The sequence below is a fragment of the Cherax quadricarinatus genome, chromosome 88, assembly GCF_038502225.1.
Source record: "Cherax quadricarinatus isolate ZL_2023a chromosome 88, ASM3850222v1, whole genome shotgun sequence".
Taxonomy (NCBI): Eukaryota; Metazoa; Arthropoda; class Malacostraca; order Decapoda; family Parastacidae; genus Cherax; species Cherax quadricarinatus.
The window spans coordinates 1315388-1342348 of record NC_091379.1 but is presented as its reverse complement, the minus strand read 5'-3'; the positions used below and the strand labels follow the sequence as shown (position 1 = coordinate 1342348).

Sequence of the window (26961 nt, the reverse complement as noted above, 5' to 3'; positions counted from 1 at the left end):
TAGGCTGAAAATATACTTCCTGACATCTCTGTGGCACTTCTGTGCCTTCAGCTGTGTTCCTGTGTACCTGTTTCCCGCCTCTCAAACAGCCTGCCCCTGTACTCACCTAGTTGTGGTTGCAGGGGTCAAGTCACAGCTCCAATCCCTTCCACTTTAGTATTTTGTATGATATATCAACAGAGTAAAGTCCGAGGCAGCTACGGTGAAAAGCTCTGTTCCACAAGGCACAGTACTCGCTCCCATCTTGTTCCTCATCCTCATATCCGACATAGACAAGGATGTCAGCCACAGCACCGTGTCTTCCTTTGCAGATGACACCCGAATCTGCATGACAGTGTCTTCCATTGCAGACACTGCAAGGCTCCAGGCGGACATCAACCAAATCTTTCAGTGGGCTGCAGAAAACAATATGAAGTTCAACGATGAGAAATTTCAATTACTCAGATATGGTAAACATGAGGAAATTAAATCTTCATCAGAGTACAAAACAAATTCTGGCCACAAAATAGAGCGAAACACCAACGTCAAAGACCTGGGAGTGATCATGTCGGAGGATCTCACCTTCAAGGACCATAACATTGTATCAATCGCATCTGCTAGAAAAATGACAGGATGGATAATGAGAACCTTCAAAACTAGGGAGGCCAAGCCCATGATGACACTCTTCAGGTCACTTGTTCTATCTAGGCTGGAATATTGCTGCACTCTAACAGCACCTTTCAAGGCAGGTGAAATTGCCGACCTAGAAAATGTACAGAGAACCTTCACGGCGCGCATAACGGAGATAAAACATTATTATTATTATAATTATTATAATTATTATTATTATAATTATTATTATTATTATAATCAAGGGGAAGCTCTAAACCCGGAGGATTATACAGCGCCTGGGGGGGGGGATGTGGAAGGCATTCAGGCTTAATTCGGGGAACTGGAGCACAGATCCAATTCCCTAAATCAAGAGCCCCTCACCAACATCAAGGAACCTTCCTTGAGGGGTCGTTAGGTACAGGTACACATAAGTACAATTATCATACATATTGTAAATTACCCAGGATAAGTTAGTCTGAATTATCCTCCTCAGTCCTCACGTGACGAATATTTCTACTGATAGTGTCTGGCTTGATGGTACCTACTTACCCAGGGTCTTCTTTGTGCTGTAGATAAGATAAAACTTCGTTGGGGGTTTATTAAACCCTTGGGGGAGGGTTAGGTACCCAGGATAACCCAGGGAAGCCAGTGTGTCACCAGGGGACTGGCTTATTTCCTCCCACCCCCGGGTTTTTTATTCTTGTCCCCCAGGATGCGACCCACACCTGTCACCTAACACTCAGGTACCTGCTTACTGCTAGGTGAACAGGGACAACAGGTGTCTTAAGGTAACATACTAATGTTTATTTAGGTACATAAATAGCTACACAAATTATCATATACAGTAACGTGTAAATTACCTAAGATAACCCAAAATTTTCAGACAAAGTGACTTATTTCCATTAGGGATATTAAATAAATTTATTTAGGTACAGGTATACATAAGTACAATTATCATACATAGTAACATGTGTAAATTAACTAGGATAACCAAAAAAAAAGTCAAAGTGACTTTTTTGACTTACTAACCCGAAAATGCCTTTTTCTAGTCTTTTTTATGCCTACCAATGTTATATTACATGTAAGCTACATTATTTTTGCACCACATAAAGAAATAAAAATTAATATTTGCTTGGTGGATATCACAAATTGTTATATCATGATATAAAGGACCCCAATGGAAATAAGTCACTTTGCCTTTTTTTTTTTTTTTGGTTATCCTGGGTTCTCTACACAAGTTTATTCAGGTATACACAAATATAGTTACATAAATTATCATATATAGCATATATGTAGAGAACCCACGATAACCCATAAAAAGTCAGAAAAAGCGACATTTCCATTGCTATATATGACAATTTATATAATTATATTTGTACATACCTGAATAAACTTACTTACGGTCAGTTATTTCCCTAACAAATTGTTATCTTGGGAGATATAAGCGAAAAATTATAATTTTTTTCTTACCAGGAGAGACATATCAAAGTCCATTAACAGAGTAGTGTCCAGGCCAGTCACAGTGAGTGTTAAGATTATGGTAGCAGCTCAGTTAAGTTATATTACGTTATTTTAGGTTTGATTACCTTATATTTGGTTAATTTTAACATTAATTGTGCATATAATATTATTTTTTTTTAGCAGGAGTGGCATGTTAATTAGCATTTGTGCCCAGGCCAGTCACAGTGAGTGTTAAGATTGTGGTAGCTGCTCAGTTATGTTATTTTAGGATTGATTTCGTTATATTTGGTTAATTTTCACACTGTTTGCACATATAATATTGTTTTTTTTAGCAGGAGTGGCATGTTAAAAGTAAAATAACATTTGTGTGTCCAGGACAGTCACAGTGAGTATTAAGATTGTAGTGGCAGGTGAGTTAGGTTAAGTTATAATACATTATTTTAGGACTGGTTTCGTTATATTTGGTTAATTTTCACACTGTTTGCACATATAATATTTTATTTTTTAGCAGGAATGGCATATCGAAGTCAATTAACAAAATATTGTGTCTAAGAGACAGTCAGAGTGAGTGTTGAAATTGTACTCACAGAGTAAGGTTAAGTTACATTACATTATTTTAGGATTGATTTCATTATGTTTCTTTGAGTTTCTTACTGTTTACACACACAGTGCTATCTCTGTTTAATACCCACTCAGCATTGTAAACTGCAAACTATATTTTATTGCTCAAATCTACCAGATATAAAGGACCCCAATGGAAATAAGTCACAACATTCAGTCATGACCAAATCTTCTAATGGTGCTGATTGACTTAGGTAAGATAACAGAGGATTTTGTTTGGATTTTTATTAAGAGGGCTAGCCACCCTGGATAACCTAATAAGGTCAGTGTGTCATTGAGGACTGTCTTATTTCCATTGGGTCCTTTAATCTTGTTTCCCAGGCTGTGACCACAGCACTTGGCTAACGCTCAGGTACCTATTACTGCTAGGTGAACAGGGGCAGCAGGTGTAAGGAAACATGCCTATGTTTCCACCCATGCTGGAGATTGAACCACAGACACTCAGTGTGTGAAGCAAGTGAGCTGTCAACTAAGCCACAGGACCTTACTTGGCTTTACTTGTAGGAATTAAATTTAGTGGACAAAGGGCTCTTTATCCAAGGAATTAACACTGCTTTTCTTTTCCTTACATCATATCTGATTGCCTCACATTCCCCAAGCACTGTAATAATAATAATAATAATGATAATAATAATAATAATAATAATAACAATAATTTTTTTTTTTTTCAACAAGTCGGCCGTCTCCCACCGAGGCAGGGTGACCCAAAAAAGAAAGAAAATCCCCAAAAAGAAAATACTTTCATCATCATTCAACACTTTCACCACACTCGCTCATTATCACTGTTTTGCAGAGGTGCTCAGAATACACAGTTTAGAAGCATATACATATAAAGATACACAACATATCCCTCCAAACTGCCAATATCCCAAACCCCTCCTTTAAAGTGCAGGCATTGTACTTCCCATTTCCAGGACTCAAGTTCGACTATATGAAAATAACCGGTTTCCCTGAATCCCTTCACTAAATATTACCCTGCTCACACTCCAACAGATCGTCAGGTCCCAAGTATCATTCGTCTCCATTCACTCCTATCTAACACGCACAATGGAAATAAGACAGACAGTCCTCGATGACGCACTGACTTTCTTGGATTATCCAGGGTGATTAACCCTCTGGGGTTAAAAATCTAAGCAAAATCTTATGCTATAATAAAAGCTTCCTCTGCAACCTCTGGAAATAAGTTAGTGTTTGAGATTATTAGGTTTTCCTCGGTTAATTTACACACAACTTACTACAACAGACAACTAACTAAATGTGTAAGGAACCCAAATGGAAACTTATTCACTAACTTAACTTGTCTTCTTCATTACCTGGATAGGGTTTCGGGGGTCAACACCCCTGCAGCTCGGTCTGAGACCAGGCCTCATGGTACATCAGGGTCTGGTTAACCAGGCTGTTACTGCTGGCTGTTGCCCGTATTAATGTCCGCAGTATTAAACTTATATTACTCTTCTATTTTACTTGTGAAAATAAAGTTTCTTATTTCTTAAATAATGTAATCATATAGAAATAATGTAGTATACTATATATCTTATAATGCAGTCACATAATAATTGGAATTTCTGAATTTTTTCTGGTTAAGACCAAAAATAATAATTTTAACAGAGTTTGTAGACAAGCCAGCATAAAGCAGTAATGTTTGTGAAATCAAAGTGAATGTTTCTATGTTTTTCCTCAGTAGAATAATCTGGTAAACTTGCAGTGTTTTGGAATGCACAGTATACGTACCGTAATTTACAGCGAGCTTGATGCTCTGGTGTCGAGGACGCCCCTCCAATCAGAATTGGGGGCGTCCTCGAGTTAACAGGCCAGTCATATAAGATTAAAATTTCAGTTGTTTAGTCAGACATTTACAATATTTTATGGCATTAACCCTTAAACGGTCCAAACGTATATATACATTCACTCTCGTAGCGCCCCAAATTTTTTGAGGAAAAAAAAAATCTTTTCTTTTAAAAGGAAAAAAAAGCATATGGTACCCAGGCATCCCCAATTATTTTAATATGGAACACAGTGAGTTCACACACCCATTCTCTCACGTCTAGGTGACTCAGGCTTATTGTGGCAATGTTGAATGAATGACAAAGAAAACGTATACAGTGGACCCCCGGTTAACGAACTTTTTTCACTCCAGAAGTATGTTCAGGTGCCAGTACAGACCGAATTTGTTCCCATAAGAAATATTGTGAAGTAGATTAGTCCATTTCAGACCCCCAAACATACATGTACAAACGCACTTACATAAATACACTTACATAATTGGTCACATTCAGAGGTAATCGTTATGCGGGGGTCCACTGTATATACGTTTGGGGCGCTATGCGCGTCAACGTATATATATGTTTGGACCGTTTAAGGGTTAAATACGCCTTTTTTTTCCCCCCAAAAAAATAGTCTCGAAAATTTACCTGGCAACTTGGAGACCGAAGTACAGTACGTACCTTTTTTTCCAAAATTATAGCCAGTCAGAATTACGGGGGGGGGGGGGGGGCGTCCACGACACCAGAGCGTTTTGTTCACCATAAAATGTGGTATGTCTTTGGCATTATGGCAATGGGCACTGTCTTCCATGTAGTATATGAATGGCATCTAATGCTGACAAAATGAAGAATAAAACACATGTGCAACATCTGGGTTTCTTTATTTGTAGACATTTCATCATCCAGTGGCTTTATCAATACAATACAATACAAGGAAATAATGTGAAGAATGTAGAACTATATACAAAAAATGAGGTAATCAGTTGCTCAAGACTGTGGTACTCTTCATCGTAGTACAGTACAGTACAGTGCCTGTACTCTGGAGAAGGGGTGCGGATAGCACAGTTTGGAGGGGGCATCTGAGCTGTAATGTCAGCACACCCCTGACAAGAGAGTGATAGAGCGAGTAATGGCGAATGCGTTTTTTTCTTTCTTGGGTCGCCCTACCTCAGCGGGAGATGGCCGGTGTGTAGGAAAGTAGGAAAAACTCTCAAACCTCATCAGAGGTATTGTTTCTTTGCAGTTTAAATGAGCAGCGTGAGAGCCAACATGATGCGGGGAGTTATTGTACGTCAATTTGGAGGGGTGGAGCAAATGAAGATCGAGAACGACTTTCCAGTACCCTCCGTTGGTGATAAACAGGTAGTGTACAGGTGTTAATATTTAAAATACCAGTATGAGACAATATGACAAATTACAGTGTTTTCACTAAAGTCTTTTTTGCACAGATAACATGACTGTTTGGGTACAGTGAATCCTGTAATTCACTGGGAAGTTGGTTCTCAGACATGATGTAAATACAAGAGCTGCAGACATTAGGAAATTTCACATGCCATACTTTAGGTATTTTAAAAAAAAATTGGACCAATATTTATTAATATTGTTCTAATCTGCTTAACCCATAAACGGTCCAAACGTATATATACGTTTTTATCGCTAGTGCCCCAAACGTATATATACGTTTTATTTGTCATACATTCAACATTGCCACGATAAGCCTGAGTCGCCTAGACATGAGAGAATGGGTGTGCGCACTCACTGTGCGCCATATTAAAATAATTGAGGATGCCTGGGTACCATGTGCTCTTTGTTCTTATTAAAAAAATTATTTTTTTTTTCTCAAAAAAGTTGGGGCACTATGGGAGAGAACGTATATATACGTTTGGACCGTTTAATATTGACATTCATAAGGTATACTCAGCACATTTTCTAGAGAGTCCTATTTTTTCAATTTAGATTTTGTTTGCTGATCAACAATTTAAGGGTTGTGTGCCAAGCAACAATTTAGGGTCGTGTACCGAGCAACAGTTTAATGGTCATGTGCCAAGCAATAGTTTAAGGGTCATGTGCCAAGCAACAATTTAAGGATCATGTGCCAAGCAACAATTTAAGGGTCGTGTACCGAGCAACAGTTGAAGGGCTGTGTGCCGAGCACAAAGACAAGGAGCATTAAAAAATTAATTAATGAAGTTATCCATGAAATGGCCTTCAGTAGGAATGCATTATTAAATCATGTGGACTACAATGCATATGACTTCTGGGGTTCAACTGTATTTACTAATTTACAGTTATTACTATACAGTGGACCCCCGCTTAACAATCACCTCCCAATGCGACCAATTATGTAAGTGTATTTATGTAAGTGCGTTTGTACGCGTATGTTTGGGGGTCTGAAATGAACTAATCTACTTCACAATATTCCTTATGGGAACAAATTCGGTCAGTACTGGCACCTGAACATACTTCTGGAATGAAAAAATATCGTTAACCGGGGGTCCACTGTATTCAGAAATGGAAGAAGAGTTTGTTCAGGGGTTAATAATCTAAGAGAGTCTAGTAGTATGATCTATTTCAAGTAGGGTCCTTTGTAAGGCCTCACCCAGAATGCAACTCAAAAAGTTGACTGATTCTAGGTATCTAGCCCCTTACTATGAGTCCAACTGGCACGTAAGGCTCTATCCACCAGTTCTACCATAGTGTGCCCACGGATGTTGCCTGCCTGGTTGTTAAAGACAACATGACATCTCTCTGCAGCATCAAGGAAACACACTGGCTGTTTCCCACCAAGGCAGGGTGACCTGAAAAAGAAGAAACACTTTCATCATCATTCATTCCATCACTGTCTTGCCAGAGGAGTGTCTGTACTACAGTTAAAAACTGCAACATATTTCCACCCCTCCTTCAGAGTACAGGCACTGTACTTCCCACCTCCAGGACTCGAAGTCCGGCTAACTAGTTTCCCTGAATCCCTTCATAAATGTTACCTTGCTCACACTCCAACAGCACGTCAAGTCATTAAAGCTATTTGCCTCCACTCCTATCTAACATGCTCATGAACTCACACAATACTTGCATATACGTGTATTTATTGCCCAAGTGCTTTGCCTCTGACCAGATCTACCTGGAGTCCATTACCTTTGTACCTTGTTTAGCTATCAAAACTTTGGGGCCCAGCCCCTGGACCCATTATGTACCTCTGTAATCCTTTGACTACCGCCCACAGGATGGGTATGGGGTGCATAATAATCATATTAAACTCAAACTGTACATCAGCCCTTTTTCACTCCAACGCAGAGGAGACTTATACTGCGGATAATGGAAGAAGTGGAGAGGTAATTTAAGATGCTCAGTTCCTTAGCCTTGAAGAGTTCACAAACAGTGTTCTCTCTCTTAGCTGTGATTGAAAGAGTTCAATCTTTTGCCCTTGACCTGTCTCAGTTCTCTAATGATCAAAATAAAATTTTTTATTTTTTTGTATAGTATACAATGTGTAGTTTACATGTAATGAAATACAGTGGACCCCCGCTTTACGATCAGCTCCCAGTGCGACCAATTATGTAAAAGTGTATTTATGTAAGTGCGTTTGTACGTGTATGTTTGGGGGTCTGAAATTGACTAATCTAATTCACAATATACCTTATGGGAACAAATTCGTTCAGTACTGGCACCTGAACATGCAGTGGACCCCGGCATAACGATCACCTCCGAATGCGACCAATTATGTAAGTGTATTTATGTAAGTGCGTTTGTAAGTGTATGTTTGGGGATCTGAAATGGACTAATCTACTTCACAATATTCCTTATGGGAACAAATTCGGTCAGTACTGGCACCTGAACATACTTCTGGAGTGAAAAAATATCATTAACCGGGGGTCCACTGTACTTCTGGAATGAAATAATATCGTAAACCGGGGGTCCACTGTATTGTTAAACACATGATGTTGGGAGAATTACCCACAATATGTTAGGTAAAAGGCGGCTAATGTGATATTTTTATTGTGGCAACGTTTCACTCTCCAGGAGCTTTGTTAAGTTGTTACGGCTTGAAAGTGCCTGGAGAGCGAAATGTTGCCACAATAAAAATGTCATATTAGCTGCACTTGTGTCCTTTTACCTAACATATCTCAGTCCTCATCAATTTATCAGTACTATTGCATATTATTTTTTTTCCAACAAGCTGGGCGTGTCCCACCCAGGCAGGGTGACCTAATAAGAAAAACAAAAGTTTTTCCCTTTAAATTTAGTAATCATATTATTAATGTACACAAAAAATGTAAAGATATTTTCATGCACATGTTAAAGAAATCACGGAATGGCAAGCCATGCCATGGGTTTAAACCCCATCCATTCTGTGATTTGTTTGAGTTGTGTTACTCTCGACGCTGGTGAGAGGTTCTTGATGTAGAGAATTGGATCTGTGCTCCAGTTCCCTGAATTAAGCCTGAATGCCTTCCACATCACCCCCCCCCTTCCATAGGTGCTGTATAATCCTACAGGCTTAGCGCTTCCCCCTTGATTATAATAATTGAGTCGTGTTATTATGATTTCGTGAGACATGTGATAATGTTTTGAAGGTTGTGAATGAGTTGCAAGTCGCTTTGGCAATTCATAATGAAGATTTGAGAATGTTTACAATATTTTCAGGTCTTATTCAAAGTACATGCTTCAGGAATAAACCCAGTAGACACGTACATCCGACAAGCTGCATTCATGTTCCTGCCTGAGCTGCCATATATCCCAGGAATAGATGGAGCAGGTGTAGTGGAGGCAGTAGGCAAGGATGTTACTCTTTTCAAGGTAAAAATTCTGAATCATGAGATCTGAGAGGCATCACAAGAACAGATTTTAGCATGCCAGCGACAAGGAGTAACATTAATAAATTACTGGCAAGGTCAGCTCTCTTATAAAGTTTCTATATACAGTGATTTTTTTTGTAAATGCAGTTGAAAGCGTACTTCAGAATTAGAATAGCATATACAGTGGACCCCCGGTTAACGGTATTTTTTCACTCCAGAAGTATGTTCAGGTGCCAGTACTGACCGAATTTGTTCCCATAAGGAATATTGTGAAGTAGATTAGTCCATTTCAGACCCCCAAACATACACGTACAAACGCACTTACATAAATACACTTACATAATTGGTCGCATTCGGAGGTGATCGTTATGCGGGGGTCCACTGTACTATGAAGGCTTTTCCACATGCTACTCAGTTTTGGAAGTAATTTTTCAGTCTTATTTTAAAAAAAATTGCACTATGTAGAAAATTTACAAGAGAGCTGATTTTAAGTCCAATTCTGGAGCTTTTTTTTTTTTTTCGTTTGTTTGTTTTTCAGTATTTATGGTAATAATGTCAGACAAATATAACCTCTAACAGGTTTTAATGCAACACTTGAAGGGGAGCCTGAATTAGCTTTTAATAATCTATACTTAAAGAGTTAGTATATTTTTGCTTTATCCTGGTTATAATAATAATATAATAATAATAATTCGTATTTCTACAAGTACATGATACATCTTATACAGACTATATCTGACTGACATCAGTGACATACTATATAGAAAGCCCCTGGTTATGCAGAGCATTTCAGGCAAATTAGGTTAATTTTTTCCTCAGGATGCCACCCACACCAGTTGAGTAATACCCAAGTACCTATTTCTGCTAGGTGAACATGGACAGAGGTGTCTTATGGAAATATAATAATAATATCTTTATTTACTACAAGTACAGTGGAACCTCAGATATCGAACTTTCTTCGGTCCAGAAGTCTGTTCGAGTGCCTTTACCGAATGAATTTATTCCCATCAGGAATAATGTAAATTAGATTAGTCCATTTCAGACCCTCAAAAATACACTTATAAAAGCACTTACAAAAATACACTTACATAATTGGTTGTGTTGGGAGCAGTTCGATTTTTGAGGTTCCACTGTACATGTACAAGGTATACAGGCCTAGCTGACAACAATGACATACTACTATATAGAAAGTCCCTTGTTATGCTCCGCTTTTCGGGCAAATTAGGTCAGTGTCCCAGGATGCGACCTACACCAGTTGACTAAAACCCAGGTACCCATTTTACTGATGGGGAACATAGACAACAGGTGGAAAGAAACATGTCCAATGTTTCTACTCTGGCTGGGAATCGAACCCAGGCCCTCGCCGTGTGAAGCGAGAGCGTTAACCACCAGGCCACCAGAGCCAAATGTTTCCACCCATATCAGGGGGTGTTGCAGTAGGAGAGTAATGTGAGTGGGATGTCAGTGTATTGGCCGAAAGATGGCGATTGAATGAATGTTGTGGAATGAGTAAGTTTATTTTAGGTACAGGTACACATATATACAATTTTCATACATGGTTTCACATATGCAAAACAACCACTGTAAAAAAAATTGTAAACTTCCAAGCACTTTCATGACTTCTCACATCTGGTCACAGACCGGGCCGCGGGGGCGTTGACCCCCGGAACTCTCTCCAGGTAAACTCCAGGTCCTTGATAATGTGAGGAAATTACAAAAGCACTTGTAAGTTTACTATTTTTTCACAGTGGTTGTTTTGTATATTGTGATATCACCTGTTTACTGTGATCTTATTGCATAGTTTAACATACAGTGGCTGGGGGGCCCTTTTTGATTAACTTTGTATAAAAAGGGTTTTTTTCCATTAATACATATTTTAAGAAAAAAAAGGATAAAAAAATTTCCACGATATGATAAAAACCCCGAAAGACAGTAGTTTTTTGGTTTGTTTTGGTGATAAAAGCTTTGAGTAGATTTCCCAGGATGTCCCATTTTTATGGGGGGGAAACAGATATATCAGATCACTTTCTAATTTGTATTTTTTTGGAAAAAGGTAGATGGGATAAAGGAAAAAAACCCCGGGGAAGAAGGGTGAGGGGTTTATAAACAAAAGGGAGGCAGTTAGGGTAAGATATAAACAGCTATTGGAGGATAGAGGGGCTAAGAAAAACATGGGCAAGGGGGTTGAAGAGGTAGGGGGGGGGGTTTTAAAAAATGTAGTGTTAGGTTTTCCCAGCAGAATTTTTGGGGTTTTTACAGGAAAATTTTTTCCAGGGGGGGAAGGGAGGGGGGTTGGTGGAATGATGATTAAAGAGTAGAAAAGGAAAAAGGGTTGTATGAAAAAGGTTTTTACAAAGAAAGAAGTGATGAAAAGGGAGGAAAAAAGTATATGGAGAAAAAGAGAGGGGTTTAAAGGGAAATTGGTAAAACCAATGTAAAAAAAAGGGGAAAAATAAGAGTGGGGTGAGATTTTTACCCAGAAATTTTTTATTTAAAAAATAAAAAAAAGTTTGGGGGTGGGATTAAAAAATTAAGAAAGCCTGAGAACAAATGGATTTTCATTTAAAAATGGGAAGGAGGTTATTAAATGGAGTTAGGGGTTTGGGAGGATGGAAGGAATTTTTTTAAGGAATTTTTTTAAATGTTATGAAATGGGGAAGCTGGGTTTTTCCGTTTTGGGGGGGCGGGGAGGAATCATTTTGTAGGGTGAGGAAGGGGCCAGTTGTGGTGTGGGGAATTTAAAGTGAGGCAGTAGGTAAAATAAAAGGGGGAAAGGGCACCCGGATTGTTTGGGAAAAAGAAAAGAAATGTTAAAAGCAGGTGGGGATATATTTTTGGAGTGGTTGGTAAAATTGTTTTAAAAAATGTAGGGGAAGAAATTTTTTTCCTAGGGATTGGCAGAGGCCCCATTAGTTCCTTTGTATAAAAAAAAAGGGGAAAAAAGAAGTCAAAAATTATGAGGATAAGTCTTTTGGTGTACCTGGAAAAGTGTAGGGAAAAGAGTTAAAATTTGGGAAAGAAAAATTTAAAAGAGAAAGGGCCCGAATAGGATAGCAGATGAAAAAGGAGGCTTTAGGAAAAGGGAGAGGGTGTGTGGACCAGGTGTTTTTCAGTGAAACATATAAAATGAACAGTATTTAGATGGGGTAAAGGGGCTTTGTGGCATTTTGGTTTTGGAAAAAGGGTATGACCCCGGGTGGATAGGGGGGAATGTGGCGGGGTTGCAAGGGGTAGGGAGGTGGTTACTGAAAGCAGTGAAATTTTTTGAGGATAGTGGGGCTCAAGGGTTGGGGGTTATGTGGGGAAGGGGAAATTTTCCGGACTTGAGTCCTGGAGATGGGAAGTACAGTGCCTGCACTCTGAAGGAGGGGTGTTAATGTTGCAGTTTAAAAACTGTAGTGTAAAGCACCCTTCTGGCAAGACAGTGATGGAGTGAATGATGGTGAAAGTTTTTCTTTTTCGGGCCACCCTGCCTTGGTGGGAATCGGCCGGTGTGATAATAAAAAAAAAAAATAAATATGTAAGTGTAGTTATGTAAGTGCTTTTGTAAGTGTATTTCTGGGGGTCTGAAATGGATTAATCTAATTTACATTATTCTTAATGGGAACAAATTTGTTCGGTATTGGCACTCAAACAGCCTTCTGGAACGAATTAAGTTCGTATCCCGAGGTACCACTGTATGTGTAAATTACTTAGGAATGTGTTTTCCTCTGTGGGTCGTCCTGCTTTGGTGGGAGGTGGCCATTGAGTGGGAAAAACAATATTGTAATGTTATTTCCTCCATGGGCAAGTGAAAAAGAATTCTTCCTTTATAATCCATGCATGTCATAAGAGGTGACTCAAATGCCAAGAGCAAGGGGATAGTAACCCCTTCTCCTGTATAAATTACTAAATTTAAAAAGGAAAAACCTTTGTTTTTCTTTTTAGGTCTCCCTACCTCCGTGGGCTATACATAGTTGGTGTGTCGAAAAATAAAAATGTTATTTCGGATATTTTCTAGAGATGATGACATCTCATTGAGTTTTGTACCTTCAGATGTTGCATTAAATCTGGTTATATTTTACCGATAACTGTAAATATCACGAGCTCAAGTTAGGCCACAAAATCTGTTCTTGTAGATGGCTCTCATGTTCGAGGAAGGTCTTAACATATTTACCCCCATGTTAACAGGTGCTGATTAAAGTGCACACCAGCGGAGTAAACCCAGTTGATACGTACATTCGTGGTGGGCAGTATGCCAAGCTGCCCGAGTTACCTCATATTCCAGGTAGAGATGCAGCTGGCATGGTCCACAGTATTGGGTCTCGTGTCACTAAATTCAAGGTGTGTTTCTAGTTGCAACTTTTAACATGTTATTGGCAGGATTTTCAGGGTGACCACTTTTAAATCCTTTCCCAAACTTGTTAAAAGTACAGAAAGTCATCTCTGCACTTTATTGTAATGTAGTATAATTTATTAAAAATAGTAATAATAAATCTTTATTTCTACAAGTCCATGTACAATGTATACAGACCATAGTTGACATCAGCAATATACTACATAGAAAGCCCCTTGTTATGCAGAGCATTTCAGGCAAATGAGGTCAATTTTGCCCCCAGGATGCAACCCACACCAGTTGACTAACACCCAGGTGCCTATTTTACTGCTAGGTGAACAGGGACAGTAGGTATCTTAAGGAAACACATCCTAATGTTTCCACCCGTACCGGGGATCGAACCCTGAACCTCATTGTTTGAGCCGAGTGCTCTAGCAGTAGAGCTTCGGGGACACCGCATTGATACAGTACAAAACGATGTTATTGAATCTGAGTAAACAACTTGTTTGTGTAAACAGAAAGATGTTATGTGATGTAAATGGTTTAGAAAACTGACAAGTTGAAGAATGAGACACATGTGCAACATTTGGGAATCGTTATATTAAAAAATATTTCACCAGCCAGTGGCTTCTTCAGTCCAGTACAGAGAAGAGGACCCCAACAAAGGGTCAAAACGTACAGACCAATTAATTTTCCGAGTTTGTCACCACATGGGTTATTATTGAGCATTGACAAGTATTCATTACAATTTATTCATAGCAGATAATGCTTTCAGTTGCCCAAATTAATTTTTTGAGTTTTTGTACTGAAATGAACTCAAGTTTGTGAATTTAATGTCATCTAATGTATGACATAGTAGCCATAAAGTCAACTCATGTCAACTGATGTGAAAGATAGTATGTATAAACTTGCTAGACTATAACCCAACTAATTATTTCTTATAACCATGTACAATGATATGCCCTTGTAGTCTAAAGTTAGGCTTAAGCTTGCTCAAAATACTCTGTATAACCATGGGCTTTTGACATGCTCTCGAGTGTCACCCATTTCTGTATAAACATTGTATCATGTGGAAATAAACTTGTACAGGTGCTCCTTGACTTACAATGGGTTTACGTTCTGATGAACCCATCGTAAGTTGAAAATATCGTAAGTTGATTATGAATATGATATGCTAAATAAATAAGTAAATAAATACTGTCACTGAGTAAGTAAATAAACAATTACTGTAACTAATTAAATACAGCCTCTCCTCACTTAGCAGAGTACTCATTTACCGACGACTTGGACTTACGACGGGCTCTCTGACTAGTATGCATACGTAAATAATGCATATTAGAGCGGATTTCCTCTATTCTGTTTATTACAATATACAGTACATTACTATATAAACATTTAAAAATATACTAAAAATGTTATAAATAGTGCAATGGTGACAGTAAAACAATATCAGGGATGGTTGACATAAACCCACTACCATTACAGTATGCTCCTTGTTTAGCGACGAATTCGTTTACCAACGTGGTCTTAGGAACAGAACTCCATCGTTCAGTGAGGAGAGGCACTACCAGTATTGAAGAGTAAATAAATGAATACAAGCTTATCCCATCAATAAATGTACAATACTGTACAGTTCTGTATGTGCTTTGCTATTGCACCATCATAAAGTCGAAATATCGTAAGCCGAACCATCGTAAAGTGAGGAGCATCTGTATTTGTATGTGTTGGCGGCATACGAATTTGTAATCTATCATTTGTTGTTCCCCACAGCCTGGAGATCGAGTCTTCTCATCGTACAACTCACAGTTTGGAACCTTGGCTGAATTCACCTGTGCGGACGAGTCGCGAGTTTTTCCTCTAGATGAGAAGCTGACTTTTCTCCAGGGTGCTGGCCTAGGCATCCCGTACTTCACTGCCTACCGGGCTTTGTTCCAAAAGTAAGTACTGTACAGTAAATCCTGGATGAAATGCACTAATGGGGGGAGGGGATAGGTAATGGCATATGTGGTGGATAGAGAAAGTGTTTGTGCCATGATTGTAACAATAACAGACAATTCCATGAATGAAAAACTCTCTATTGTTTCTGATTGACTGACTCATCAAATTTTCTTCTATAATTTCAAAGCTCATAAGTAGAGATGGGACAGTGCTAAAATTTTTGTCGATTCTGATGCTCAGTTTTAGGCCGACATCATTCCCGTCACAGATACTTTTTCAGTATTTTTTATTTTTAAAAATTATAATAGCTATGTTCAGTATGGCATGCTTATTACTTACCAATAATAGGCTTTAAATGACCTAGGAAGGCTCAATATCAAATATTTTAATTTCTCCGAGATGCCAGCATCATTACTCGTTATTAATTACAGGCGTGCCTCTGGCAAGACAGTGATGGAGTGAATATTGATGAAAGTGTTTCTTCTTTTTTGGGTCACCCTGCCTTGGTGGGAAATGGTTGATGTGTTAATAAAAAAAATTACATGCAGCCCCTGTGAGGCCTACAAATTGAAAAACCAAATGAGGAAATAAAATTTCCGAATCTCTCTTCGTATATTGTGATCTGATGAAGACATAACAAGAAATCAGTTACAAAAATGAATGTCTGAATAATTTCCAGTTATATTATACAGCCTTTCCTCATTTAGCGACGTACTCGTTTACGGACGACTCGGACATACAACGGGCTCTCTGACCAGTATGCCTACCTAAGTAATGTATATTACAGCTGATTTTCTCTATTCTCTTTATTACAATATACAGTACACTACTGTATAAACATTTAAAAATACACCTACCATCCAACTTACGACCTGCTCGACTTACGACCACTCGACTTACGACCGTGTTTTTATGCTAAATTTCTGGGAAATAAACAACTATTTGTGTTGTACACAGTGTTTATCCTAAACCTTACAGTATAAAATACAGTACTAACAACATAAAAATTAAAGTAATACATGAAATACCAAAATAAAACAATAAAATAAAGTCATTACAAAAATGCTTTCTTGATATTCAGTAGTAAAGTTCGACTTACAACCATTTCGACTTACGACCGGTTTCTCGGAACCGAACTTGGTCGTAAGTCGGATGGTAGGTGTATACCAAAAATGTTATAAATGGTGCAAAGGTGACACTAAAACAATATCAAAGATGGTTGACACAAACCCACTACCATTATAGCATGCTCCTCACTTAGTGACAAATTTGTTTACCAACATGGTCTTAGAAACAGAACTCTGTCGTTAAGTGAAGAGAGGCTGTATTTTAAATGAAAAAAATGAAAACTTAATAAAAAAATTGAAAACAAAAAAAATTACATTAATAAATTTTGCTTGCAAATTAAAAATTATATTTTAGAAATTGAACAACAACCTCTTTCCATTATTACACTGAATTAACTGACACATTTTCATTATACAGTTTAAGGCTTTTTAGACTCTGGAGAAACACATGGGCCACGGGGGTGTTGATCCCTGGAATACCCTCCAGGTAGACCCTCCAGGCAGACCTGTAATAATAAACAAAGCGTATACAGTACATACATTACTCTAGTAGCTAAAATTAAATATTCTCAAATTGAAATTGAAGAACATGGATCCCAATGAAAATTACAAGGACCCCAATGGAAATTACAGGGACCCCATAGAAATAACAAGGATCTCAATGGAAATAAATCACTTTGTCTGACTTTTTTGGGGGTTATTCTGGGTAATTTACACATATGTTACTTTTTTTTTTTTTTTTTTTTTTTTCAACAAGTCGGCCGTCTCCCACCGAGGCAGGGTGACCCAAAAAAGAAAGAAAATCCCCAAAAAGAAAATACTTTCATCATCATTCAACACTTTCACCACACTCGCACATTATCACTGTTTTTGCAGAGGTGCTCAGAATACAACAGTCTAGAAGCATAAACATATAAAGATACACAACATATCCCTCCAAACTGCCAATATCCCAAACCCCTCCTTTAAAGTGCAGGCATTGTACTTCCCATTTCCAGGACTCAAGTCCGACTATATGAAAATAACCGGTTTCCCTGAATCCCTTCACTAAATATTACCCTGCTCACACTCCAACAGATCGTCAGGTCCCAAGTACCATTCGTCTCCATTCACTCCTATCTAACACGCTCACGCACGCTTGCTGGAAGTCCAAGCCCCTTACCCACAAAACCTCCTTTACCCCCTCTCTCCAACCCTTTCGAGGACGACCCCTACCCCGCCTTCCTTCCCCTATAGATTTATATGCTTTCCATGTCATTCTACTGTGATCCATTCTCTCTAAATGACCAAACCACCTCAACAACCCCTCTTCTGCCCTCTGACTAATACTTTTATTAACTCCACACCTTCTCCTAATTTCCACACTCCGAATTTTCTGCATAATATTTACACCACACATTGCCCTTAAACAGGACATCTCCGCTGCCTCCAACCGTCTCCTCGCTGCTGCATTTACCACCCAAGCTTCACACCCATATAAGAGTGTTGGTACTACTATACTTTCATACATTCCCTTCTTTGCCTCCATAGATAACGTTTTTCACATATGTTACTATGTATGATAATTGTACTTATGTGTACCTGTACCTAAATAAATTCACTTACTTGCTAAGATCAACATCTACCCATAATTGGATGTTAGTTTGTTGTTATGAGGAGAGAAGTTGTTTCCTCAAGTTCCGAACAATCTTTCATTCTGTTGAATAGTCAGTCAAATAATAATAATAATAATAATAATAATAATTTTATTTCAGCACGATACATGTTTGTACAATGGCAGTTGACCCTCGAGTTTCATCATCTCTCTTCTGTATGTAAAACTATAGTTATTCTCTATAAAATGTATTTTTTGTTAATATTTCCCATGAGAAATAATGTAAATTCAATTAATCCATTCCAGACACCCAAAAGTATCAACAAAAAAAAAACATTTTATAGAGAATAAATATAATTTTACATTCAGAAAAGGGATGATGAAATTCGAGGGTCCAAAAACATCTTTATTTACAGAGCATTTTGGGCAAACTTAAGACTAATGTAATTAAGACTACAGTGGCATTAATTATTATTTGCTTATATATAAGGACATTAAAGGTATACATACAACAAATTTGGGCAATACGAATAATACACACAAGCAAACAAGTACAGTGGACCCCCGGTTTACGATATTATTTCATTCCAGAAGTATGTTCAGGTGCCAGTACTGACCGAATTTGTTCCCATAAGGAATATTGTGAATTAGATTAGTCCATTTCAGACCCCCAAACATACACATACAAACGCACTTACATAAATACACTTACATAATTGGTCGCATTGGGAGCTGATCGTAAACCGGGGGTCCACTGTATTTCTAAAAAATTGTAAATTGATGAATCTCGGTGAAATTGATTACTGTTGTTTGCCCTTAAAATTAACAGAGCCCATGCCAAGAAGGGTGAGCGAGTGTTGGTCCATGGAGCGAGTGGCGCTGTTGGTCTGGCAGCCGTGCAGATAGGCAAGGCTCATGGTATGTTCCCCTGACTCATATGCAGTATTATGATTTGTGCACTCTTTTTATCAGTCAATTTTTGTAAAAAAAATCATGTGTGTATCACAGAACTCATGTTTAATTTTTCAAGTTTGAGAGTGTGTAATTTATATGATTTTGCTTTTTGTTGAATTTTTTGGAGATTAAGACTGAAACACTGCTTGTCACTATACATCACTGATAAAACCTAGACATTGTGTGTTCATCTCTTTTATCATCTTTACCCTGTTTTCCACATTCATGGGATGTGGCAGTGCTTAATCTGTAACAAAAATGAAATGAAAATTTTGCAAACATTTTTAGAAGTAACAGTGGATGGATGGGTCTGTTGAATGTTTAAAAAAAGGCACTTATTGTGAAAAGACAAATGCTCTGCATAACAAGGGGCTTTCTGTATAATATGCCATTGATGTCATCTATGCCTGTATACCTTACACATGTAAATGAAGAAATAATTATTATTATTATTATTATTATTATTATTATTGTTATTATTATCCTTTTTCAGGGATGTATGTAGCTGGAACGGCTGGCACCCAGGAAGGCTTGGATCTGGTAACACAGTTCGGTGCGGATGAGGTGTTTAACCACCGTGATAAGAACTACATCTCTCAGATTCAAAGTGGAGAAAAGTTTGATGTCATTCTTGAGATGCTGGCCAATGTCAACCTTGGCAAGGACCTCACACTGGTGAAGCCACAGGGACGGACTATTGTGAGTGACGTTCTTACATTCTTCAGCAGGAGGGAGGAGGGAGGCTATGTGATACTGGTGAAGGGCTCTAGATCCACTAATATTTTATTATTGTTGATTATTGATTGATTATTGTTGATTACTGTAGATTATTATTGAATATTTTATTGAATGTTTTATTTTTACTGTTGTATTCTGAGCACCTCTGCAAAAACAGTGATAATGTGTGAGTGAGGTGAAAGTGTTGAATGATGATGAAAGTATTTTCTTTTTTGGGATTTTCTTTCTTTTTTGGGTCACCCTGCCTCGGTGGGAGACGGCCGACTTGTTGAAAAAAAAAAAATTACTGTTAATGATTATTGAGCTATCTCCCCTTCATTGGATCAAGCCTGATTATTTTCCATGTTTATCTCACCACCTTGAATACAATAATAATAATAATTCTCTTTAATAATAATAATAATGATATAAATAATAATATTTATTTCAGCATGATACAATGTTTGTACAGAGATGGGTGACATTTAGATGTGCATACAGAAAGCCCATTGTCATGCAGAGTATTTTGGGAAAACTTAAGACTAAAATGGCAATAATTAATTAATTGCTTATATATATGGTCTCCAAGAATTCATACACAATAAATTTAGGAATTACCAGCATAGTTTACCCCCTTCAGGTAATTGGATCTCGTGGCACTGTTTCTGTCGACCCAAGGAACCTCATGATAACTGAGAGCTCTGTGATTGGCATGGCGCTCGCTACTGCTCCACCTGTACGTACTGACTTTGGTTTTTTAACTGTAACTTAACCTTTTAACACTTGTTCAACAACTGCAATGTTTATAGAAAGATTTACAGTCGAACTCCAGACTTGATATGTCTCGTAATCCAGGTGATTTGATTATGCTGTACAGCGTTTTTACTGAAGGTCATTCAATAATAATAATAGAGGTCATTCAATAATAATAATAATAAAAACAATATGCTGCAGTTTTTTTTTAACTCAAGTGTAGGCACACCTCTGATAATTCAGTAATGGAGTGAGTGATGATGAAAGTGTTTCTTCTTTTTTGAGTCACTCTGCCTCGGTGGGAAATGGTGAATGTATTAATAAAAAAAAATAATAAATTTATTTCTTTTCTGCAGTATACAGATGTAGTTTACATGTAATAAAATAGTGTTAGGCACAAAAGAAATCTACTACAATGCAGTGCATTCCAGGCAGACTAATACTAATGCTTACACACTACCTAGACCTAGACATGGATTATTAAGTAAGAGTTCTTAAATATACAAAAAAAGAGAGGTAGCTAAATTCATTGGTTATTCATGGGTTAACTCTGCATACTGTATCACTAATACAGTGGACCCCCGGTTAACAATATTTTTTCATTCCAGAAGTATGTTCAGGTGCCAGTACTGACTGAATTTGTTCCCATAAGGAATACTGTGAAGTAGATTAGTCCATTTCAGACCCCCAAACATACACATACAAACACACTTACATAAATACACTTACATAATTGGGAGGTGATCGTTATGCGGGGGTCCACTGTATATATTTTTTAACACGTCGGCCATCTCCCACTGAGGCAGGGTGACCCCAAAAAATAAAAAGAAACAGTTTCAAGTTTTTCTTTTTATTAATTTATTCAAGAAAAGAGGTTACTAGCCCCTTTCTGCTCCATTTTAGTCACCTCTTATGACATGCATGGCTTACAGAGGAAGGATTCTTCTCCACATCCCCATGAAGAGCTTACACTGATATTGTCACATCTCCCCCCAAGGCAGAGTAACCCAAAAGAGAAAACACATTCATTGTCATTCATCCAATCAGTGTCTTGCCAGATGCATCCTGACATCACAGTTGAGATGACCCTCTGAACTGCAGCATCCTTTAGGGGAAATGAGAATGTTGCAGTTCAGGACTCAGGTCCTGCTGACCAGTTTCCTTGAATCCCTTCATAAATATTACCTTTATTTATTTTGATTTGAAGGTGCTCTTGGTACTGTAGAATTATTGTTTACTTTGTCCTAAGTTGCTTACTTTATTCTCCACCCACCGTAGGACGAATGGGATGAGTTGACGGCCGGAGTGGTCAAAGGTGTGAAGGCTGGGTGGGTGAAGCCAGTTGTGGACAAGGTTTATACTTTAGAGGAGGTAAGCTAGTGTATAATCCCATGAGATGAAGATCACTTCTATTTCTGTTAGTCTTTTATCCTTTTGCTAGTTGACCTATTGATCTTTTTGCTAGTTGACCTGTTGATTTTTTTGTTAGTTGACCAATTGATCTTTTTTGCTAGTTGACTAGCTGAGCTTTTTTCCCAGTTGACTAGTTGAATCTTTTTGCTAGTTGGCCAGTTGATCTTTTTGCTAGTTGACTAGTTCATTTTTTTACTGTTTGACCACTGATCATGGCCCAGTCAGAGACAGGGCCCTTGATAATGGCCTGGTCTCTTGACTAAGCCACTGACTGCAAGTCATGAAGCATGAGGTACGGGCCTCATGCTTCATGACTCGCAGGGGTTTAGCACTTCATGAAATACAATCTGGTCTTCATCTTTGCTATGTTGTTTAAAGAAGCTTCAGACTGGCCATATAGAATTATTTATAATCATTTTAGAAAAACCAACATAGCCACCTTGCCACAACGCTGTTTCCTATGCATAAAATATAAACCATTTGCTCTGTGTTGCTCCAGGCTGATATAAACATAAACCACTAATAAACCAATGTCATCATCATGCCACAATGTTGGTTTTCCCGAGTCCTTGATTATAAACCACTATCACCGTGTTTATTTGACTGGCCCGTTGAGGGAGGTTCCTTGTTGCTCATGAGGGGCTCTTGATTCAAGGGATTGGATCTGCCCTTCCTTGAATCAAACTTGAATGTCTCCCATTCCCCTGAGTTCTGAATAATCCCAATAGGTTTATTGCTCCTCCCATACATGTAATTCTGTGTTACTTTTAGAGAACATGTGTTCCAATTAGGTCTGCACTACTCCTTGTACTGAAGGATCCAGGTTACATTTCCACCACTCCTTGTACTGAAGGATCCAGGTTACATTTCCACCACTCCTTGTACTGAAGGATCCAGGTTACATTTCCACCACTCCTTGTACTGAAGGATCCAGGTTACATTTCCACCACTCCTTGTACTGAAGGATCCAGGTTACATTTCCACCACTCCTTGTACTGAAGGATCCAGGTTACATTTCCACCATTCCTTGTACTGAAGGATCCAGGTTACATTTCCACCACTCCTTGTACTGAAGGATCCAGGTTACATTTCCACCACTCCTTGTACTGAAGGATCCAGGTTACATTTCCACCACTCCTTGTACTAAAGGATCCAGGTTACATTTCCACCACTCCTTGTACTGAAGGATCCAGGTTACATTTTCACCACTCCTTGTACTGAAGGATCCAAGTTATATTTCTGCCACTCCTTGTGCTGAAGCATAATAATAATATTGTCTTCTTATGGATCATTTATTTTCTCTTTAACAGGCTGGCAAAGCTCATTACGACATCATAAACTCCAAAGGTGCCAAAGGGAATCTTGTGGTGAAGCTGCAAGACTAACACACTAATACAGTGATGTGATGCAGCATTACTTGCTGTATCAGGATTTTATAGCAGTTTTTCATATCTTTCAAGTGGGCAGGTATTTTATAGAATCAGTCCTTCAGAATTTACTTTTGGCTGCATTATTTTCTTGTTGTAGTTTATGGTGCAGATTTATATTCATACTTTACCATGATGAATTAGACACTTGTGCCACACTTAGGTAGCTTTATTGTGGAACTGTGTCTAATTTATAAACTTGTCGGTTCTTTGAACCATTTATCTATGCATGGAAGAAATCACAATGAAGCGCTTGATTGCAGTTATGAAAAAAACACCAGTGAATTTATTATAATCAAAACAAAACGTTAAACCCATGAGGATCATACAGAGGATGTGTGTAAGCGCATGAAAGCGCTCAGGTTTTATATTCTATTGTCACTGGTATTTTTCTTATCTACATGTTTTACCATGTAGGGCATCATAATATGCTCTATCCTATTGTGTAAGCATTATGAGTTAATATATCCTTTAATCAATAAAATATTTTATATAATAGTACTGTGTGCATAATTCTTTTTTTTTTTTATTGATTATGGCTTCTCTGGCAATCAGTTTATCCATTCATATGAACATAAAGGAGTACTGCAGCAGGCCTACTGGTCCATGCTAGGAAAGTCTAAGTCACACCCACTCATGTATTTTTCTAACCTATTTTTAAAGCTATACAAGGTTTTTGCTTCAATGACTGCTCTGGAATTTGTTCCACTCATCCACAACTTGATTACCAAACCAGTGTTTTCATATTTTTTTTTTTTTTTCAACAAGTCGGTCGTCTCCCACCGAGGCAGGGTGACCCAAAAAAAGAAAGAAAATCCCCAAAAAGAAAATACTTTCATCATCATTCAACACTTTCACCACACTCACACATTATCACTGCTTTTGCAGAGGTGCTCAGAATACAACAGTTTAGAAGCATATACGTATAAAGATACACAACATATATCCTTTCTAAATCTAAATATATTGTATCTAGGCTGGGTGGGTGTGGCTCTCGCATTTTGGTGGGTCATTGAAATTGTGATAGTCTTTGCTTTCTCTGGGTCACTCTGCCTTTGTTGGGGGGGGCAGGGGGTTAAGTTACAAAAAGAGTAAAAAAAAAAATCTATGAATGTGTTATTTGCTTGAAACTGGAATTATGAACTGGGAATATTGAGACATTCCTCCACTGCTGAATGTTATAGATGTGAGGATATTTGCAGTTTGGAAGGGCGACTATACTGTAGTATTGGCTTTCCTCTGGCAAGACACTATTAGAGGTCACCCTACCTCGGTGGGAGTTGGCCAGTGTGTTAAAAAATATATATTATTTAAGAATACAATACTAGCATTTTGTCATTATTGTATTCCATCAATGCAGTAATACTTCATGTACGTCAATATATGCAGTTCTAAGTTGAACTGGGAAAACATACAGAGAGTTGAAAGGTGCAGAATTCACTAAAGTGGTGATGCAAAAAGTCATTATCAGTACCCACTGCACATCAAACAGTGGTGGTGGTGAGATCAAGAGTGTCTTAGAGAAGACAGACACAGTTATTAGCGCACTCAGCTCACACATGGAGGTCTGTAGTTCGATCCCCGGTATTAGTGGAAACATTGGGGTGTATTTCCTTAAGACACCTGCTGTCCCTGTTCACCGAGCAGTAAGTAGGTACCTGGGTGTTAGCTGATTGGTGTAGGATGCATCCTGGGGACAAAATTAACCTAATTTGCCCAAAATGCTCTGCACCGATGTCAGCTAGGTCTACTGTATATACATTGTATCATGTACTTATAGAAGTAGATTATTATTAGTAGTAGTAGTAGTATTATTAGTAGTATTATTTTCAAGAACACTGGACTTAAGACATTAAAGTACTACTTGGTATACCACATGTACACAAGAAAACCTGCTGCCCTCACTATAGAAAGTGTGTTATCACTATCACAGGACTACAATCATCCACTGAATAATAATAATAATTTTTATTTCTACAAGTACATACACAATGAAAACCTTGTTATTCAAAGCATTTCGGGCAAACTAGGCTGATTTTGTCCCAGGATGCGACCCACACCAGTTGACTAACTCCCACGCACCCATTTTACTGATAGGTGAACAGGGACAGCAGGTATCTGCTGGGTCCCCATCACGGATATTATCAGTACCCCCTCTTGTTGATCACCAATCATATCTGGGAGCCAGTAAAGGGCCATCATTTGAATAAGACCCATGTCAGGACCTCATTCCTGACAAATATATCATGGTCGTCAGCACGCACCATTCAACCTGTCCTCGTAAAATGCCTGAAAAATCTGCAGATTACAACACTTAGCATTTTTGCAAAGACACTTAACTGCCAAATGCATAGCATTATTTTTAATCTACTTATGTGATTAAATAGTTTTTATGTACATTTATGCTTTTTTTTTTTTCATTTGTGTTAAGTGCTAAACCCACATAGGTCATTCACTGCAAGATGTGGTGGAGGTTTGATCCTCCATATGTTTACATTTATGTAACCTACTTAACCTAACCTAACCTAATCCAACCTTCCTACCTACTTTAACCTTCCTGCCTGCCTTAACATAACCTAATCTAACCTTCCTACCTACTTTAACCTTCCTGCCTGCCTTAACATAACCTAATCTAACCTTCCTGCCTACTTTAACCTTCCTGCCTGCCTTAACATAACCTAATCTAACCTTCCTACCTACTTTAACCTTCCTGCCTGCCTTAACATAACCTAATCTAACCTTCCTACCTACTTTAACCTTCCTGCCTGCCTTAACATAACCTAATCTAACCTTCCTACCTACTTTAACCTTCCTGCCTGCCTTAACATAACCTAATCTAACCTTCCTACCTACTTTAACCTTCCTGCCTGCCTTAACATAACCTAATCTAACCTTCCTACCTACTTTAACCTTCCTGCCTGCCTTAACATAACCTAATCTAACCTTCCTGCCTACCCCTAACCTAACCTAATCTAATCTAACCTTCCTACCTACCTTAACCTAATTTAACCTTCGTACCTAACCTAACCTGAAAAAGTTGAGCAAGTACGAAATATTCATAAATTGGTAATGCATAAGAAAATAAAGCATATAGAATGAAGATGGGCAGCAGAATCTGGAAGAAATTTAGAAACAACACAGGAGTTTTTTTATAGAATAAATCTATGGAAGTCATTAAGAAAGTTCCTGAGCAATAAAAATTGTACATTACTAATGTTTGTTTCTTGTATATTTTATCAAATTATTATTGCAATAAAATACTGATTGTCAGTGTCCTTGTTTTTGTTTCCAAGATTTGTACATAGTACGTACAGTGGTACCTCGGGATACGAACTTAATTTGTTCCAGAAGGATGTTCGAGTGTCAATACCGAACGAATTTGTTCCCATAAGGAATAATGTAAATTATATGAATCAGTTTCAGACCCCCAAAAATACACTTACAAAAGCACTTACATAAATACACTTACATAATTTTTTGAGTTTTCAACTGTTCGTACCCCGAGGTACCACTGTACTTGGCTGACCCCAGAAACCTCGTATCTTCATATT

At 38.1% G+C, this 26961-nt stretch overlaps 1 protein-coding gene and 1 long non-coding RNA gene across 20 annotated transcripts; one reads left to right on the top strand and one right to left on the bottom strand.

Moving 5' to 3' along the window:
- Nucleotides 1-901: 901 nt before the first annotated feature.
- LOC128698577 (quinone oxidoreductase) lies at nt 902-26680 on the top strand. 19 transcript variants are annotated; one of them, XM_070103826.1, is made up of 9 exons: nt 902-1012; nt 5680-5798; nt 13403-13555; nt 15318-15484; nt 18976-19064; nt 19594-19799; nt 20458-20553; nt 21849-21941; nt 23294-26680. In XM_070103826.1, exons 2-9 carry the CDS (start codon nt 5685-5687, stop codon nt 23366-23368), a joined length of 993 nt encoding a protein of 330 aa, XP_069959927.1. In that variant the 5' UTR covers nt 902-1012; nt 5680-5684; the 3' UTR covers nt 23369-26680. The 19 variants fall into 19 exon arrangements, with proteins under 19 accessions (XP_069959927.1, XP_053646858.1, XP_053646862.1 ...); XM_053790883.2 differs by lacking the exon at nt 13403-13555 and adding an exon at nt 9081-9233 and having other exon boundaries at nt 911-1012; XM_053790887.2 differs by lacking the exon at nt 13403-13555 and adding an exon at nt 9081-9233 and having other exon boundaries at nt 983-1006.
- On the bottom strand, nt 6256-17104 carry LOC128698579 (uncharacterized). Its single transcript, XR_008408485.2, has 2 exons — nt 16939-17104; nt 6256-7234 (listed from the first exon to the last, which is right to left on the bottom strand). It is a non-coding gene; the product is annotated as an uncharacterized lncRNA (long non-coding RNA).
- Nucleotides 26681-26961: the final 281 nt, after the last annotated feature.

Coding starts and splice junctions, on each gene's coding strand:
- LOC128698577 (XM_070103826.1), top strand. CDS start 5,685: ATGAGCAGCGTGAGAGCCAACATGATGCGGGGAGTTATTGTACGTCAA. Junction 5,799..13,402: donor CCTCCGTTGGTGATAAACAG/GTAGTGTACAGG, acceptor CCATGTTAACAG/GTGCTGATTAAAGTGCACAC. Junction 19,800..20,457: donor AGCCACAGGGACGGACTATT/GTGAGTGACGTT, acceptor TACCCCCTTCAG/GTAATTGGATCTCGTGGCAC.